Raw genomic sequence first — 15,279 nt, 5'->3', positions numbered from 1 at the left:
GCCACTTTTCACAGCAGACTCTTAAGTTGGTTGTTCCTGAGACTTATTATTAAAAGAATAATCATTACAGCTTCAAGAAAATAATTTCACCCACATATAAGGTGAGCTAAGTATATTTAAACCAACTAAGAATCTATGGTGGTCATCTGTGATCCAGTCCCAGGTTTTTTATTTTTTAAAAAAATTTTTAAATGTTTTTATTTATTTCTGAGAGACAGAGAGAGACAGCGTGAGCAGGGGAGGGTCAGAGAGAGAGGGAGATACAGAATCTGAAACAGGCTCTAGGCTCTGAGCTGGCTGTCAGCACAGAGCCCGACGTGGGGCTCGAACCCACGAACCGCGAGATCATGACCTAGGCCGAAGTCGGACACTAAACCGACTGAGCCACCCAGGCGCCCCCCAAGTTTTTAAAAATACTTTTTTTTTTTTACATTTTAGCTAAACTATTTTTAGTGTAAAATTAGGCATAATCACCTATAAAAGAGTTTCAAGAGATGAATAAGTGGCATAAGAAACAAACGTTTACTCCTGGGTCTGCTCTGAGGTCCAGACACCCCCTTGCCTGAGGGCAGAAGGCTAGGATGAGCCTGTCAGAAAGGGGAAGAGGCCAGGCAGGAAACTTCCAGGGTCTACTGACTCTGTGGATGAACCTTCTGTTTGGAAATGAAGTAGTACTTCACCGGTGCTCCCCTTCATCTTTTGTATCCAGGCTTGGTTTTGAAATGCACATACATAACCTATAACCTCCCAATTAGTCATGAGGTTACTAGTCAAGGGCAAAATACCAATTCTGATTTCATGCACTGTACAAATCTGTTTTCCTTACTTGGGTGGGAGTGGAGGGGAAATCTAGCAATTTAGGAGGAGACAGAGATTACCGTCCACTGAAGAAAACAAATCGGTATTGAAGATGTGCTCTATGGGCTATAAAAGGGTACTTCTGAAACAGGCTGTTTCTGTTTCTACTGAGAAAGCAAGCTTGACCACTCACATTATCATTGGGATAGAGGACCCGGGTGATGTTCTCGGCCAGATTTCGGTCCAGCACAGCCTGAATGTAGTCTCCAACGTTAACTGAGGGGAGGGTTAGAAAAATCAATAAATACATAAGCCAGTCACTGTTATCAAAGCCCCTTGACCTCACCTGATGCTTGCTGTGTGCCATGTGGATGTAGGGATGCCTATAATTTCTGAAAGTGCAAAAGGATTTCCACAGACCTCCCTGCTATGATTTGCATGGGAGTCTAAGAAGGACTGCTTTAAAAATGTCCTTGTATGTGCTCCATTAAATGGCTGCTCACTCGCTGAAGAGCTCTGACCAGAAGCTCAAGGCTGTTCTCTCAAGCTCAATTTGATTGATTACACACACAAACACACACATATACAGAAACCACTTATGCCCCAGTCCCCAAGATACTTGCTTTGTGCCATCTTTTAGAGGTGGTGCTGATTTGGTTGCTTCTGAGATCAAAAACATTAAACATACACACACAGGCGTGAGAGACCAGACTGTACTCACAGTCTCTGAGATTAAAGTCATTCGGCGCACGAGCGGACCAGAGGCGCATGGTGTTGACGGTGTTGTTCATATACCCGGGCACTGGGGTGTCATATGGCAGGGCCAGGACCACCTGTGGGATTAAACCAAAACAGCCTCTCAGTTTCCCATGTGTGGTGACGTCAGCTGGACGATGGGATGGGAATTAGCAACTGGGATTCTGTTCCTGGCTCCATCACCAACTCAGACTGTGGGGGCTTAAGCCAAGATGAGGGTCCTAGGACTGGAGAGTAGGTTATTAGGGGTCATGTGGAGCTTCCTCCCACTGGAACAATCTGGGTGCCTGGAACCATCCAGACTGATGGTCCCCTATATCATTCCAATGATGACATCCCTTTGTGTCCCTTGCCTTGATGTGGATGCAGATCTTTCATGTTTCAGATTAAGCCGTTGTCCTAAGAATAATAAAATATGATGTGCAAAGTGACAAATGTGAATCTGTATCCATTAAAAAATAACAATAGGGTAATTTTAGTATATGTTAATTCAATGATCTGATTTCAAATATGGTGAAAATCAACAGAACAGAAACATATGCAGATAGATTATAGATAACATTTAAAATACTGCTAGATTTTTCAAAGTTGCATGAAGAAGAGTTATTTTGCTGATCTGACCAAATCAGCTGATAGTCAGCTGAGATGGGTATAAGAGGTGGGCTTTGGAAAATTGGTAGCTCAGTCTTTGTGATAGTCACTGAGACTGAGAAGAACAAGGAAGATAACTGTGTTTCACATGAACTAAAATTTATGTGGGAAGAGACTTATTTCTATTCCCTGACTCTTCAGTCAAGCTCTAAGGAAAGGGAATGACAGACTGACTGGACTGGAGGGTGCTGGAGATCACTTAGTACAACCTACTCATTTTGGACATGAGAGGAATGAGGCTAAGAAAGAAGTAACTTGCCCACAGTCAGTCAGTGGTAGGGCTGAAACCTAAACACAAAGCTCTTTAATGTGAATTATGAGTGAATGAAGCCATGTAGTCTGTATCAATCACATACATTCAGTTATGTTTCCATGAATACCAGGACCTTGAAGTAATAAATCACCCTTCTTTAAATACCTTTTACTAGAAAAGAGAGATCTTTGGAGGTTTTTAAAGTACATTGTGATCCATCAGGAAGTGTTGTTTACAGAATGGGAGTGAGTCTGGGTTCAAACAGGATTTGTCCTCTGACCCCTGACGTGTAACTGAGGCAGCTGTGGAAGTACACTCAGATGTCTCTGTAGAGAACTTTGGGTAGAACTTGCCACCTGGGATGGGAGCTCGAGCCGCCAAGGCTGTGCTTTCTTAGGGATGCTTCCATCATGGTGGATTTGAGAGCTAGGGCTTGGCTCAAGAGCAATCTTTGATCCCGGGCCCCACCAGCCTGGCTGCTTGCTCTGAGCTACACAGCCATTGGAGGCTCTTCCCAAGGATCCTCCTTCCTTTCCTTTTTCTCTTCACAGGTGCCACACCTCCCCCATTTGCCCCCTCCTCTCTGTTGCTAGTAGCAATTGCCCCAATATGTCACATGTACTTCTAATTCTCTCTGGCATCTGCTTCCCAGAGGACCAGCGTGGACACACAAGTGAAATGGATTGTTCGGTTTCCTAGGAGGTGCCCACAGCATGTGTACACCATGCCTGTCCTCACACTCTCTGACCTCACTAGCTACAGACCTAGTGCTGATTTGGGTGATGGCCTCCATAAATCCATGAAGTGCTGCACAGCTTGGGACAGCTCACCTTATATTACATCTGGCCCATAACCTTGCCTTTGTGGGCACGGAAAAATATACTCTCTCTAAGTGAATGTCTGGATATATTATGAAAATGTCTAGAGGTGCTCTGTAAATACAAGGTAGCTCAACAGTGGACCTAGTGTAAACAGAATGTTTCCAGGATTGACTGTATAAACTACATACATTTAAATAGGTCAGAGTCACTGGAAGTTTTAGATACCAAAACCTATACCAAATACTTGCTAGTTTAATACCAAATATGTGTGTGAATTCTTCAGGTATATTAATGATTGATTTGTTTGCAGCTCTCCTGAACATATTCGTAACCAACTGCAACTTAGACTGTATTCTATTATTCAACTAAATTTAGAAAAAGAGAAACTTATCTTGAAATTATAGTACTTATCATCTCTTCTACCATTATACCATAATGACCTATTTTAGTTTCTAATCTATTTCGTATGTTGAAAAAAATTCATCCTCAGATTAAAAAGATTGTTTTTCAATAGTCTTATTTTTCTAAACTGTGAATAGCTCTACTAGCTCTACATGGATTAGCAGAATAAATTATTAGTTTAAAAAGTCAACTATAAAATGGGTATTGGTTCTTCTAAAAAAACAAAAAATGAAGCTTTTTGGAGAATAATCCATAAACCATCTGAATTTAGCCTTACAATACTGAATTTCATTCACAGTTTTGCTAAATAGAAATATTTACTTGTCTTTACCATTTCCTTTAAGCTTTTAAAGAATGGCCAGTGACACATCCTTCCCTGCCCGAGACCATATTTATTAAGCAAATACCTCAGGTGGAGTCTCCAAAGATTGGACAATGCAAGGGGTTATTTATCAGGAAGTAAGAAGACAGCAAAGCACAAACCATCACTGGGGGGTGTTTAGAAGTGAATTGGTGAAAATCATGGAAATGCTCAAATCTAGTGGAAGAATAAATACATATCCATGAATTAAGGACACTTGGATTGACACCAGCTATTTTTCTAGAAGTGATTTTGCACAAAATAACTTTCTGTAAAATTCTGTATTACATTTTTTGACTTGGCAATGAATAAAAATTTTGGCAATCCTCTGAATAGTTTTTGGTTTTTTAAAAAATTTTTAAAATGTTTTATTTATTTTTGAGAGGGAGAGAAAGAGACAGAGTGTGAGTGGGGGAGGGGCAGAGAGAAGGAGACATAGAATCTGAAGCAGACTCCAGGCTCTGAGCTGTCAGCACAGAGCCCAATGTGGGGCTTGAACCCACGAACCATGAGATCACAACCTGAGCTGAAGTCAGACACTTAACTGACTGAGCCACCCAGGCACACCTAATAAATACTTTAGTTTTAAAATAAATACCCCTAAGAAGTTGCAAATAAATGTATGGCTATGAGGTGAGGAATGACATTTAAATTTACTTAGTCTTGGTATCAAAAACTTCATATAAAATTGGAGAGCTAAGCATGACAGGGTTACAGAATCGATTAATCTCTGATGAAGCTGATTGCAAAATGACCTTGGTAAGTCACCTGCCCTTGGGAAAATCAGTTTTCTCTTGGCCTCACCTCCCTTGTTTCCAAAATGAGTGGGTTCAACAAAAGAAGTAACAGATTTATTTGTAAAAATATACTCTTCAATTATTTAATACACAATGTACTATATCAATATCATATACACATCACACTTTATGCTATGTATGCACTGTGCTATATAGTACACAATACTCAGCACGAGGACACTCTGGATTACCTGGGTGTCGATCCATTTGGTCCCCGTCTTGGTGTGCTCTACTTTTCCATAGAAGTGCACAGGCAACATGAATTCTGGACGGGCTTTCTCCCAGGGGTTTCCATGCCTGAGCCAATCATCTGCCTCTTCTACCTGCAAAAAGGACCTGGCTTAGAATTTTTCAGGAGACGTGGACCTTCAATTATATCAAATCAAATTATATCAAATCAAAATATATCTTTGACTGAATCGATGCATGAATACTGTTTTCATAAGAACGAGTATTGGTTCTGTCAAACTCAATTCACTTTTGTTAATGTATCACAACCGAAATTAAAATTAATACTTGTTAATACATAACATTTAATCCTCATAGCAAAACTCTATAGATAGAACTATGATGTTTCCTTTTTTATTTTTATTTATTTTTATATTTACTTATTTTTGAGAAAGAGAGAGTGAGTGTGTGAGCGGGGGAGGGGCAGAAAGAGAGGGAGACACAGAATCCGAAGCAGCTGCAGGCTCTGAGCTATTAGCACAGCCCAGATGCGGGCTCGAACCCACAGAGACATCATGGCCTAAGTCAGATGCCCAATGGACCAAGCCACCCAGGCGTCCCTGATGTTTCCTTTTTTAAAGAAGAGGAAACTAACTTGTTCAAAGTCACACAGACGGTAAATGGTACAGCTGAGATTTGACCTCAGGTCTGTGGGTTCTAGTGCTTGTGTCTTAATACCTGTGAATACAATTGTCCAGCTTGAGGGATAGAGAGAGGCCATCCAGGGATGTTTACAACTGGAAACCTGGACCCGACAGGTCCTACATGATGGTTTCTGTCAAGATTTTTTTGCCTAGAATACACAGAATCAATTAAGAAATACTACTCACAGAGGGGCAGGCGGCTGGGTGGCTCAGTTGTTTAAGCATCTGACTCTTGATTTAGGTTCAGATCATGATTGCACAGTTCATGAGTTCAAACCCCACACTGGGCTCTGCACTGACAGCAAGGAGGCTGCCTGGTATTCTTTCTCGCTCTTTGCCCCTCCCCCATTCACTTGCTCTCTCAAAAATGAACAAACATACAAATGAATAAATAAAATTAAAAAAAAGCAATGCTACTAATGGAAAGCTCTCTTAAGAAAGCTTATTTCAATATAGGTATAAAACACTATCACATTTTGTAGACTTTGTTTAATTTAATCCTTTCATAGTTTTGATCTGATGATGAACTATTATGGTTCATTGTGAAAATAATATACACTAATATGTAAAGAATTTGTGTTCTTGACAATGTCAATATTTTCTCATGTATTTATGTTAATTTGTCACACCATATTTCTTATAAAAATTTTAAAATCATAATTTGTAGGATTTTAAGTCATGTTTGGACATGTATGTATGCATTTTGGTTTACAAAAAAACAAACATGCCAAAACAAGAAAAAACGTATTGGGACTCCCAATAAAAAAATAAATAAAATATTAATAATAGAAAATAAATTTAAAAAAAATATTAGGACTCCCACCTAAATACAAGTTCAATGCCTATCCCAGGCACAGTACAGAGAGAAAGAAATACACTGTCTTTTGAGATATTAGACAAAACACTGATGTCAACTGATAGACAAGCAAATACACATTTATTTATGCAAACATTATGACTTTCTGTCAAGAAATCAGGTAAGCTATTCATTAATACTAAGTACCTGCATAATGGTGAATCAAAAGGGGACTCATAGAAACAACATCTGTAGGTAGTAGATCTGGGAGTGAGAGAGATGCTAGAGGCAGGATGTAGCACATGTAGGGTGAAGCCCAGGAAAGGCTGAAGCTATGTTTGCATTAATCAGCTAATCAAACCTGGTTAAAAGACAGATGCTTAGTCTGGGAGGAGGTCTAAAACTCTGCATTTATGGAGTTGCTCTGGAAAACAGTGTGGAGGGTCCTCAAAAATTAAATATAGAACTACCCTACGACCCAACAATAGCTCTGCTAGGAATTTACCCATGGGATACATGCATTCCCAAGAGTGCTGATGCATAGGGGCACATGTAACCCAATGTTTATAGCAGCGCTCTCAACAATAGCCAAATTATGGAAAGAGCACAAATGTCCATCAACTGACGAATGGATAAAGAAGATGTGGTTTATATATACAATAGAATACTACTTGGCAACGAGAAAGAATGAAATCAAGCCATTTGCAGCAATGTGGATGGAACTAGAAGGTATTATGCTGAGTGAAATATGTCAGAAAAAGACAGATATATGTTTTCACTTACATGTGGCTCTTGAGAAACTTCACAGAAGGCCATGGGGGAGGGGAAGAGGAAAAAATAGTTACAGAGAGGGAAGGAGACAAACCATAAGAGACTCTTAAATACAGAGAACAAACTGAGGGTGGATGGGGTTGTGGGGGGAAGAGGGGAAAATGGGTGATGTGCATTGAGGAGGGCACTTGTTGGGATGAGCACTGGGTGTTGTATGAAAGCCAATTTGACAATATATTCATAAAAAAATAAAATAAAACTGTATTAAAATGTTTTTTAAACTTTTAATGTTTATATTTGAGAGAGAGAGAGAGAGTGAGAGACAGAACACAAATAAGGGAGGGGCAGAGAGAGAGGGAGACACAGAATTCAAAGCAGGCTCTAGGCTCTGAGTTGTCAGCACAGAGCCCGATGTGGGGCTCGAACCCACGAACTGTGAGATCATGACCTGAGCCGAAGTCAGATGATCAACAGACTCAGCCACCCAGGCATCCCTGAAATTTTGCATTTTAACAAGTCTCCTGGGGCTCCACAGTGCAACCACGAGCTATGTGATGATACAAACTCAGCAACTACAACTCAGAATTTACACTTCCACTTATTCTAGTCAGCAAGAACATCAAAAAATGAAATAAAAATTTAACAAGGAAATGGTTGAAGTTTAGCAGATGATAAGATGGTTTAGTTAGAGTCCACTAGCTTGTGTTGATAGCTAGAAACGCTACACAAATAAATAAGCATATCCACAAAGGATCAAAACATCCTGACTTACAAAACACTTCATGCTGCACTTAGGTAAGGGCAGGCTGGGGGTTTTCAGACACTGGTCAGTGTGAACACCGCTTCCTGTTACAGGAAGAAACCTCATTTCAGCCCTGGAGACTGTTGTAAAACCCACCTGAAGGCATTACACGAAATGGGACAATGAGGCAGAAACAGCTTTACTCAAAAATCATGTGTATAAGAGGGGCACCTGGGTGGCTCAGTCGGTTAAGTGTCCGACTTTGGCTCAGGTCATGATCACATGGTTCGTGGGTTTGAGCCCCGCCTTGAACCCTGTGTTGGGCTCTGTGCTGACAGCTAGCTCAGAGCCTGGAGCCCACCTCAGATTCTGTATCTCCCTCTCTCTGACCCTCCCCAGCTCACGTTGTCATCTCTCTCTCTCCCTCTCTCAGAAAAAAAAAAATCATGTGTATAAGAGGGCTGACACTGTATTTTCTGCTGAGCAATGCAGCAAGATCATACTGTTTTGCCCTCAAGCAGCGTGAAATGCTCTCAGAAGAGATGAACTCTGGGCTTGCCACCACCGGCCCGCTGGCGTGCAAGTCAGAGGCTGCATTTGCTCTTCTGAGAAAATACGAGGTGACAAGGCACCAGTCAGCAGATTACTTGTAATGCCATCAAATGTTGGTCTTTTTAATTTTTCCCTGTTGAAGAATGGCTGATTTCAACTCCACTGGGTTAACAAACTGTAGGAAGACAGAACTCCTCGCTTGCTGTTCTTTATTTTGAGTCTCTTCCTGATTTGCTAAGGAACCAGTTAATGATTCCCTCAATTTCACAAAGCTTGTTTTTAAGGTAAATTGAACATTTCATAACCAGAGGCTGCTGTGAACAGATCAGAGGAGAAAAGGAGAACTACCCCCCTCACCCCCACGAAACCCTCAGAAGCTACAGAATGGAGATAAACCTCTTCTCTACCTTGCTTTCTTCCAATGATCAACAAACTGGTCTGTACATTTAGCTTTTCACATAGCCAGTGACCTCTGAATGCACTAACATGCAGAGCCACGTGAAGGGCAGGGGCAAGATGGGAGAAGAGCTTTCATTTACATCCAAGTGGGCTGCTGGATCTGAACATCCTGGATGAAAGAGAGCTGGGACAAAGCAAGCGTGGGTCTGTGGAGGAAGGAGTGGTGCTCCTGTCAGGGGTGGGGCAGTGGGGAGGGGGCACAGCCTCAACTTGGCATCTTCCTAGAGGAATGACTCAATGGAATCTGTATTCCAGCCAGCACGGAAACAGAGGTCAGCTCAGGGAGCTCTGTTAGTGACAGAATTCTAAGAAATGCTTTCCCCATTGACTGGGACACACTAGACATGAAGAATGAGGGAGCAAAGAAACTTTGCTTTCTGATGGTACAAAAATTGAAAACTGTTTCTAGGGGTCACCACAAATTCAACAGTGGTAACTAGAAGCTTGCTGAGCAATGTGAATTGTGCATGACTAGTTCAAGCAGGCTTGGCACACGTTCTGAGAGAGAGAGGGTTGCTTCAACTCTGAGATACCTACTGTAAGCACCCTTCTACTTAGAGCCTTGGTATGTGACTGTTAAACTTTAATGTGAGGCTGTTGCAATTGTCTTTCCCTCCTTCCTCCCAGGGGCTAATTATTTTCATACAAGACTATTACTGATAAAGTTTCAATGATTCCCATTACAGTTCAAGGTAAGGCAAGAATTTTGGCAATAAAATTATTTTCCTGGGGTTCCTGGGTGGCTTAGTCTGTCAAGCATGTTTGACTCTTGATGTTGGCTCAGGTCATGATCCCAGGGTTGTGGGACCAGACCCTCTACAGTCTCCATACTGAGCATGAAGCCTGCTTAAGATTCTCTCTCTCTCTCTCTCTCTCTCTCTCCCCCTCATCCTCTCCCCCCTGCTCTCGTACTGTCTTTCTCTCTCTTTCTAAAATAAAAATAGAATCAATAAATCAAATTATTTTCTTTAGGGGGTTCACAATGAACACATTAGTACTGCAAATCTTCCTTGAAGAGGGAGACTTCAACAACTACAAATCCATTAACCTTTAAAAATCTTCCCAGTGTGTGCCATTTTCTTCAGCCTTCTCCTCTACAGGAGCAATGATGTAGCTGATGTGTGGGGAGGTGTGCCCATACCCTCAAAAGATACGCTTTCCTGGAAGATACTTTTTGTTCTTTTATAGAAATAGCTTCCTTTATCATGATAGATGTATTTTCTGTATGCCCTTTAAAATCCCATCACAGTAAACAATGGGTATGGTAAATAACATTATGAGTTTTTCCAACTCAGTTTCAAGTCACAGTGAGAGTAGTGATGATGGCTGGTAAGGTCAGCTTTGGAGACTACCAAAAGTCATGCAGTCTCTCTTTTTCATGAACACTAGAAATATAAGCTTCCTGGATCAGATAGGAGAGAAAGGGAAGGTGTCCTGGAATAAAGGCCATTTAAAAGTAGCAACGGGGGGGGCACCTGGGTGGCTCAGTCGGTTAAGCGTCCGACTTCGGTTCAGGTCATGATCTCACAGTTTGTGAGTTCGAGCCCCATGTCGGGCTCTGTGCTGACAGCTCAGAGCCTGGAGCCTGCTTCAGATTCTGTGTCTCCCTCTCTCTCTGCCCCTCCTCTGCTCAGGCTGTCTCTCTCAGAAATAAATTTAAAAATTTTAAAAAAAGGTAGCAAAGGTAGCAGGTATGATTTTCAAAGAGTGAACTTACATAAAATCCTGGGGAAAACGCACTTGAAGAAAATATTTTTGAGATTGAGTTGCTGAGTTTCTCTTAAATTTTTCACAGAACAGTAAAGAGATAAGAAAGGAAGTCTTTAAACATTCTGAGGTACAATGAATGCCACGCGTGCTTTCAAAGACTGAGGATGGATACCACGTATTGCTTGGTCAGGCTGTGTCCAGATGCTGGTCACACTAGGAATGAGTGCTAAGCTAGGCTTCTCACAGTGTAACTCTAGCTTCCTTCACTGTGGACGGGAGCCAATTATCTCGTTTTTACAACTTTTACGATTATAAAATACACATATCTTACGAAATATGAGTCATGCTGAAGAGCAAACATTGGATAGTAAAAGTCACCTGTAGTCCTATCTCCCAGAGATAATGACTGTTGAAGCTCTGATTTATTTTTTCCTAGTATTTTTTCTTTATCTTTTTGGCTTCTTTTGAAAATCCATATGCTTCCACACCTCCTTTTATCACACCACGAACGTAAATAATTTCCCATGTTGTTAAAATGAATCAAAATATAATATTAATAACTACATTAATATTTCATGTTACAATATCACAATTTATTAAATTATCCACTTTTTCTTAGGCAAAATTATCACTTTTTTGAGTGCCTTTCTGGGTACCAGACATTTTACATATCTTCATAATAGTTTCATGAAGCTGGTATCTCCATTTTACAGGTGGGAAAACTGAGGATCAGAGAGATCAGGCAACCTAATCAAAGCAACACACCTCATAAGTGAGTAGCAATTAGGCCTCAAATTAGAAATTAGATCTCAGTTAACGTTTTTTTTCTACACAATGCTGCCTCCTAATTCATTCAGGGATAGCTAAGGGGCATCTGGGAGGCTCAGTTGGTTAAGTGCTTGACTTTGGCTCAGGTCACCGTCTCACAATTCATGGGTTTGAGCCCCGCGTCAGGCCTTGTGCTGACAGCTCAGAGCCTGGAGCCTGCTTCAGATTCTGTGTCTCCTGTTCTCTCTAGCCCTCCCTGGCTCATGCTCCTTCTCTCCCTCTCTCTCTCTTAAAACAAATAAAACATTAAAAAAATTATTTAGGGATAGCTAAGGTACACTGGTCCTTAACAAATATTGGAAGTGTGTCTTTTTATATGTTTGTCTTTCAGTACGTTCCCCATAGTCTCCTTCTGAGACTTTTTCCTTGGTGCATTCTCTCCTCACATGCAGACCTTTTAGTTCTTTCTTCCTTGATTCAAAGAGTGTCAAAATACTGACGGAGGGAGAGAGAATGGCGCTGACACTAAACTTATTCTCATCCTTCCTCTCCCCTAGGATTAGCTCTGGCCTAGGTACCCCCATTCAAACCTGAGTACTCAGCCCTCAGACTGACTCATGGAGGTTTGGGAGGGTCTCAGAGAATGTGGGTTTTTGGGAAACTGAATCCAGCATCTTTTTGTCAATGATGTGTGTGTGTAGGGGAAAAATATAGGGAGAGAGAAGGCCTAAATCATACTTAGCATCAGAGAAGACTGTCCACACCAGGGCTGATTGTAGGGTCAAAGAATTACCAAAGATAAAAGAAACTAACACCTAAGACTCCAGTTTGGTTATACAAAAATCAAATGAGAGTCATTTGTATGGACTGACTACTGTTTGTAAAAATATCTGTGGAGCACTATAATTATATATATAAAATATGTACCAGATTTACTTGATTCAATAGTTATAAAATTGCCTGCTTGCATCTTATAAAAATTAGAACAATGAACTCATATATCTTGTATGATAAGCATACTAAGGAGGGCAAGACTGAGTGTAGAGAAAATCTGGGGATACAGACCCATGTTTTCCAGCAGTGTGATCTGAGGTAACTCTACTTAAAGTCTCAGTTTTCTCAGGGTGCCTGGATGGCTCCCTTGGTTAAGCACCTGACTTGATTTCTGCTCAGGTCATGATCTCATGGTTGGTGAGTGGAAGCCCTGTGAGGGGCTCTGTGCTGACAATGAGGAACCTGCTTGGGATTCTCTCTCTCTCTCTCTCTGCTCCTCCCTGTTCTCTCTTTCTTACTCTCTCTCAAAATAAATAAATAAACATTAAAAGAAAAAGAGTCTCCATTTTCTCACCTATAAAATGGCAACATGCTTCCTACCCTCAAGAATTACAGGGGAAGATCACATGTCAAAAAATGTGCTCCTCCACCTAAGTGTCCATCAACAGATGAGTGGATCAAAAAGATGTGGTTTATCTATACCATGGAATACTACATGGCAATGAGAAACAATGAAATCTGGCCATGTGTAGCAACATGGATGGACCTTGAGGGTGTTATGCTGAGCGAAATAAGTCAGGCAGAAAAGGACAAATATCATATGTTTGCACGTATAGGAGGATTAGGAGGAACTTGATGGAAGAACAAGGGGGAGAAGAAGGGCGGAAATGGTGGGGGAAAGGGAGAGAAGCAAACCATGAGAGACTCTTGAATGCTGACAAAAACTGAGGACTGATGGATGTGGGGGGGAGGGGGGGATGGGCATGGAGGAGGACACTTGTGGGGATGAGCACTGAGTGTTATGTGGAAACTAATTTGACAATAAACTATTTGTAAAAAAAAAAAAAAAATGTGCTCCTCCATTTTGCATGCTGCAGAGAACAGACATCGTACATTGTAGGTGGTCCATGTTTAGGTGTCAGTGATAAATATTTTCAGTATTCTCATGAGTATTCTCACGAGTCAGGTACTATGTGAGGTGCTTAAAATGATACTGGTGCTCTGCTCTTAGGGAACTCATATCCCAAAGGGGGAAGACTGATTGTTTTCAGCGATGTCAATTAAATGCCAGAGAAATAAGCAAAGCCCTATATTAAGTGTCTGTACATTGTAAATCACCCAGAATGCTATGAAGGATAAGTATTTTTAATAACAAAATTTTGAAAGATGGCTCACATACCTGCCATCCATCTCGGATCTTCTGATTAAAGATTCCATATTCGTATCGGATGCCATATCCATAGGCTGCAAGTCCCAAGGTTGCCATGGAATCCAAGAAGCAGGCTAGTAAAGAGGACACAGGCAAGAGGCAGAGGCATCATTAGTTCAAATTTCATCTTTCTTTAAAAAACACGGCAGACACAAGACATTTTTCTCTGAAAAATCACATGTGTATTTAAAAATTTTTTTAATGTTTATTTATTTTTGAGTGAGAGAGAGAGATAGGGAGATACAGAATCCGAGGCAGGCTCCAGGCTCTAAGCTGACAGTGCAGAGCCTGATGCAGGGCTTGAACGCATCAACTGCAAGATCATAACCTGAGCTGAAGTTGGATTCGTAACCAACTAAGCCACCCAGATAACCCATTTTCTTAAAAAAAATTTTTTTAATGTTTATTTATTTTTGAGTGTGAGAGAGAGAGAGAGAAAACGAATCAGGGAGGGACAGAGAGAGAAGGAGTCACATGTGTATTTTAAAGCACAGAGACAGCTGTGCAGTGGGTATTCAATTTTTTTAATTAACATTTTAAAATTATAAAATAAATATTATGGAAAAGTTAGAAAATGCAAAAAAAATTAATAAAGAAGAAAACAAATGGCATTTACTATCTCACCATCTAGAAATAACACTGTGTACATGTTGGCATTTCGCTTGAGAACAGATACGGAAGATGGCTTGCCTTAGACATACCCATTATTGTGTCTGTCACTCACACTGCCCTTTCTAAGGGAAGCTGTCTCTATGGTCCCCTGCTTGAAAAGATGGCCCCAGGAGAGTATAATTTACATGTGACCATTTACCCAACTAGCTGGATATCTGTGGCAGACTCTTTCTGGCTAAGAGAATTCCAAAGTTGTTCAGATATCAGGTGACCAGATGCTTCAGGGAGGCTGGGCCAGGAAATGAATCTTGCTTCCATCTAAGCTTCTAAGCCAATCATGGGCACACAATGACCTACAATCTAATGAGAGGTTCTAGGAAATCTGCAAGACGCAGTGGAAGATTTCTTTGCTCCTGCCATTTTTTTTTTCGCATGAGAGGAAAGCCAAAAGAACCACAAAGACCTGACAGAATCATGATGTTGAATAAACTGATCCTGGGACAGCCCAACGCCTGGAGTGCTTGTTCAGTGATAACGCACGTCCTTGTTGGTTGAACAGATTTTTGCTAGATTTTCTGTTACTTGTAGCCAAGAGCATTAAGGACAGAACCTCTGATCCAGAGTAGCTGATTAAAAGGCTGAGTAGGGATCTATGTTGCCAGGAGCAACCTGGGGGTTACACTAATCTGATTGTCCCTCTCAGGAATTTGAACTGAGACATATACAGGGAATGAGGAAATGTACAATAGGATATCTAAAAACTGAAAAGAACACTTGTGAATCCAACAGAAACGGACTGAGTGAGGGTCACGGTAGGGCCCTAAAATGGAGAATCCACAAAAGCCAACAACAGCCAGTGCCTTCAAGTTACTGTAACATCACAATGGTCTTCTAGTCCCTATGTTCATGTGGCCTGACTGCTCCAGTTCCTGCTCTCTCAGAGCTGTGGCCACTT

The 15,279-nt window shown here is 41.1% G+C and overlaps 1 protein-coding gene across 1 annotated transcript in view; it reads right to left on the bottom strand.

The window, feature by feature from the left end:
• PYGL (glycogen phosphorylase L) overlaps positions 1 to 15,279 on the bottom strand; it is a 50,747-nt gene that overhangs the window by 24,995 nt on the left and 10,473 nt on the right. Inside the window, exons 4-7 of the mRNA XM_077761253.1 lie at positions 13,683 to 13,786; positions 5,031 to 5,162; positions 1,520 to 1,631; positions 992 to 1,074 (exon numbers count right to left, since the gene is read on the bottom strand). Of these exons, the coding sequence (XP_077617379.1) occupies positions 992 to 1,074; positions 1,520 to 1,631; positions 5,031 to 5,162; positions 13,683 to 13,786 (431 nt within the window). The remainder of the gene's footprint in view (positions 1 to 991; positions 1,075 to 1,519; positions 1,632 to 5,030; positions 5,163 to 13,682; positions 13,787 to 15,279) is intronic.

The sequence above is a fragment of the Crocuta crocuta genome, unplaced genomic scaffold (assembly GCF_008692635.1).
Source record: "Crocuta crocuta isolate KB4526 unplaced genomic scaffold, BGI_CrCroc_1.0 scaffold163, whole genome shotgun sequence".
NCBI lineage: Eukaryota > Metazoa > Chordata > Mammalia > Carnivora > Hyaenidae > Crocuta > Crocuta crocuta.
The sequence above is the reverse complement of the archived record's forward strand: the minus strand, read 5'-3'. Positions and strand labels throughout refer to the sequence as shown.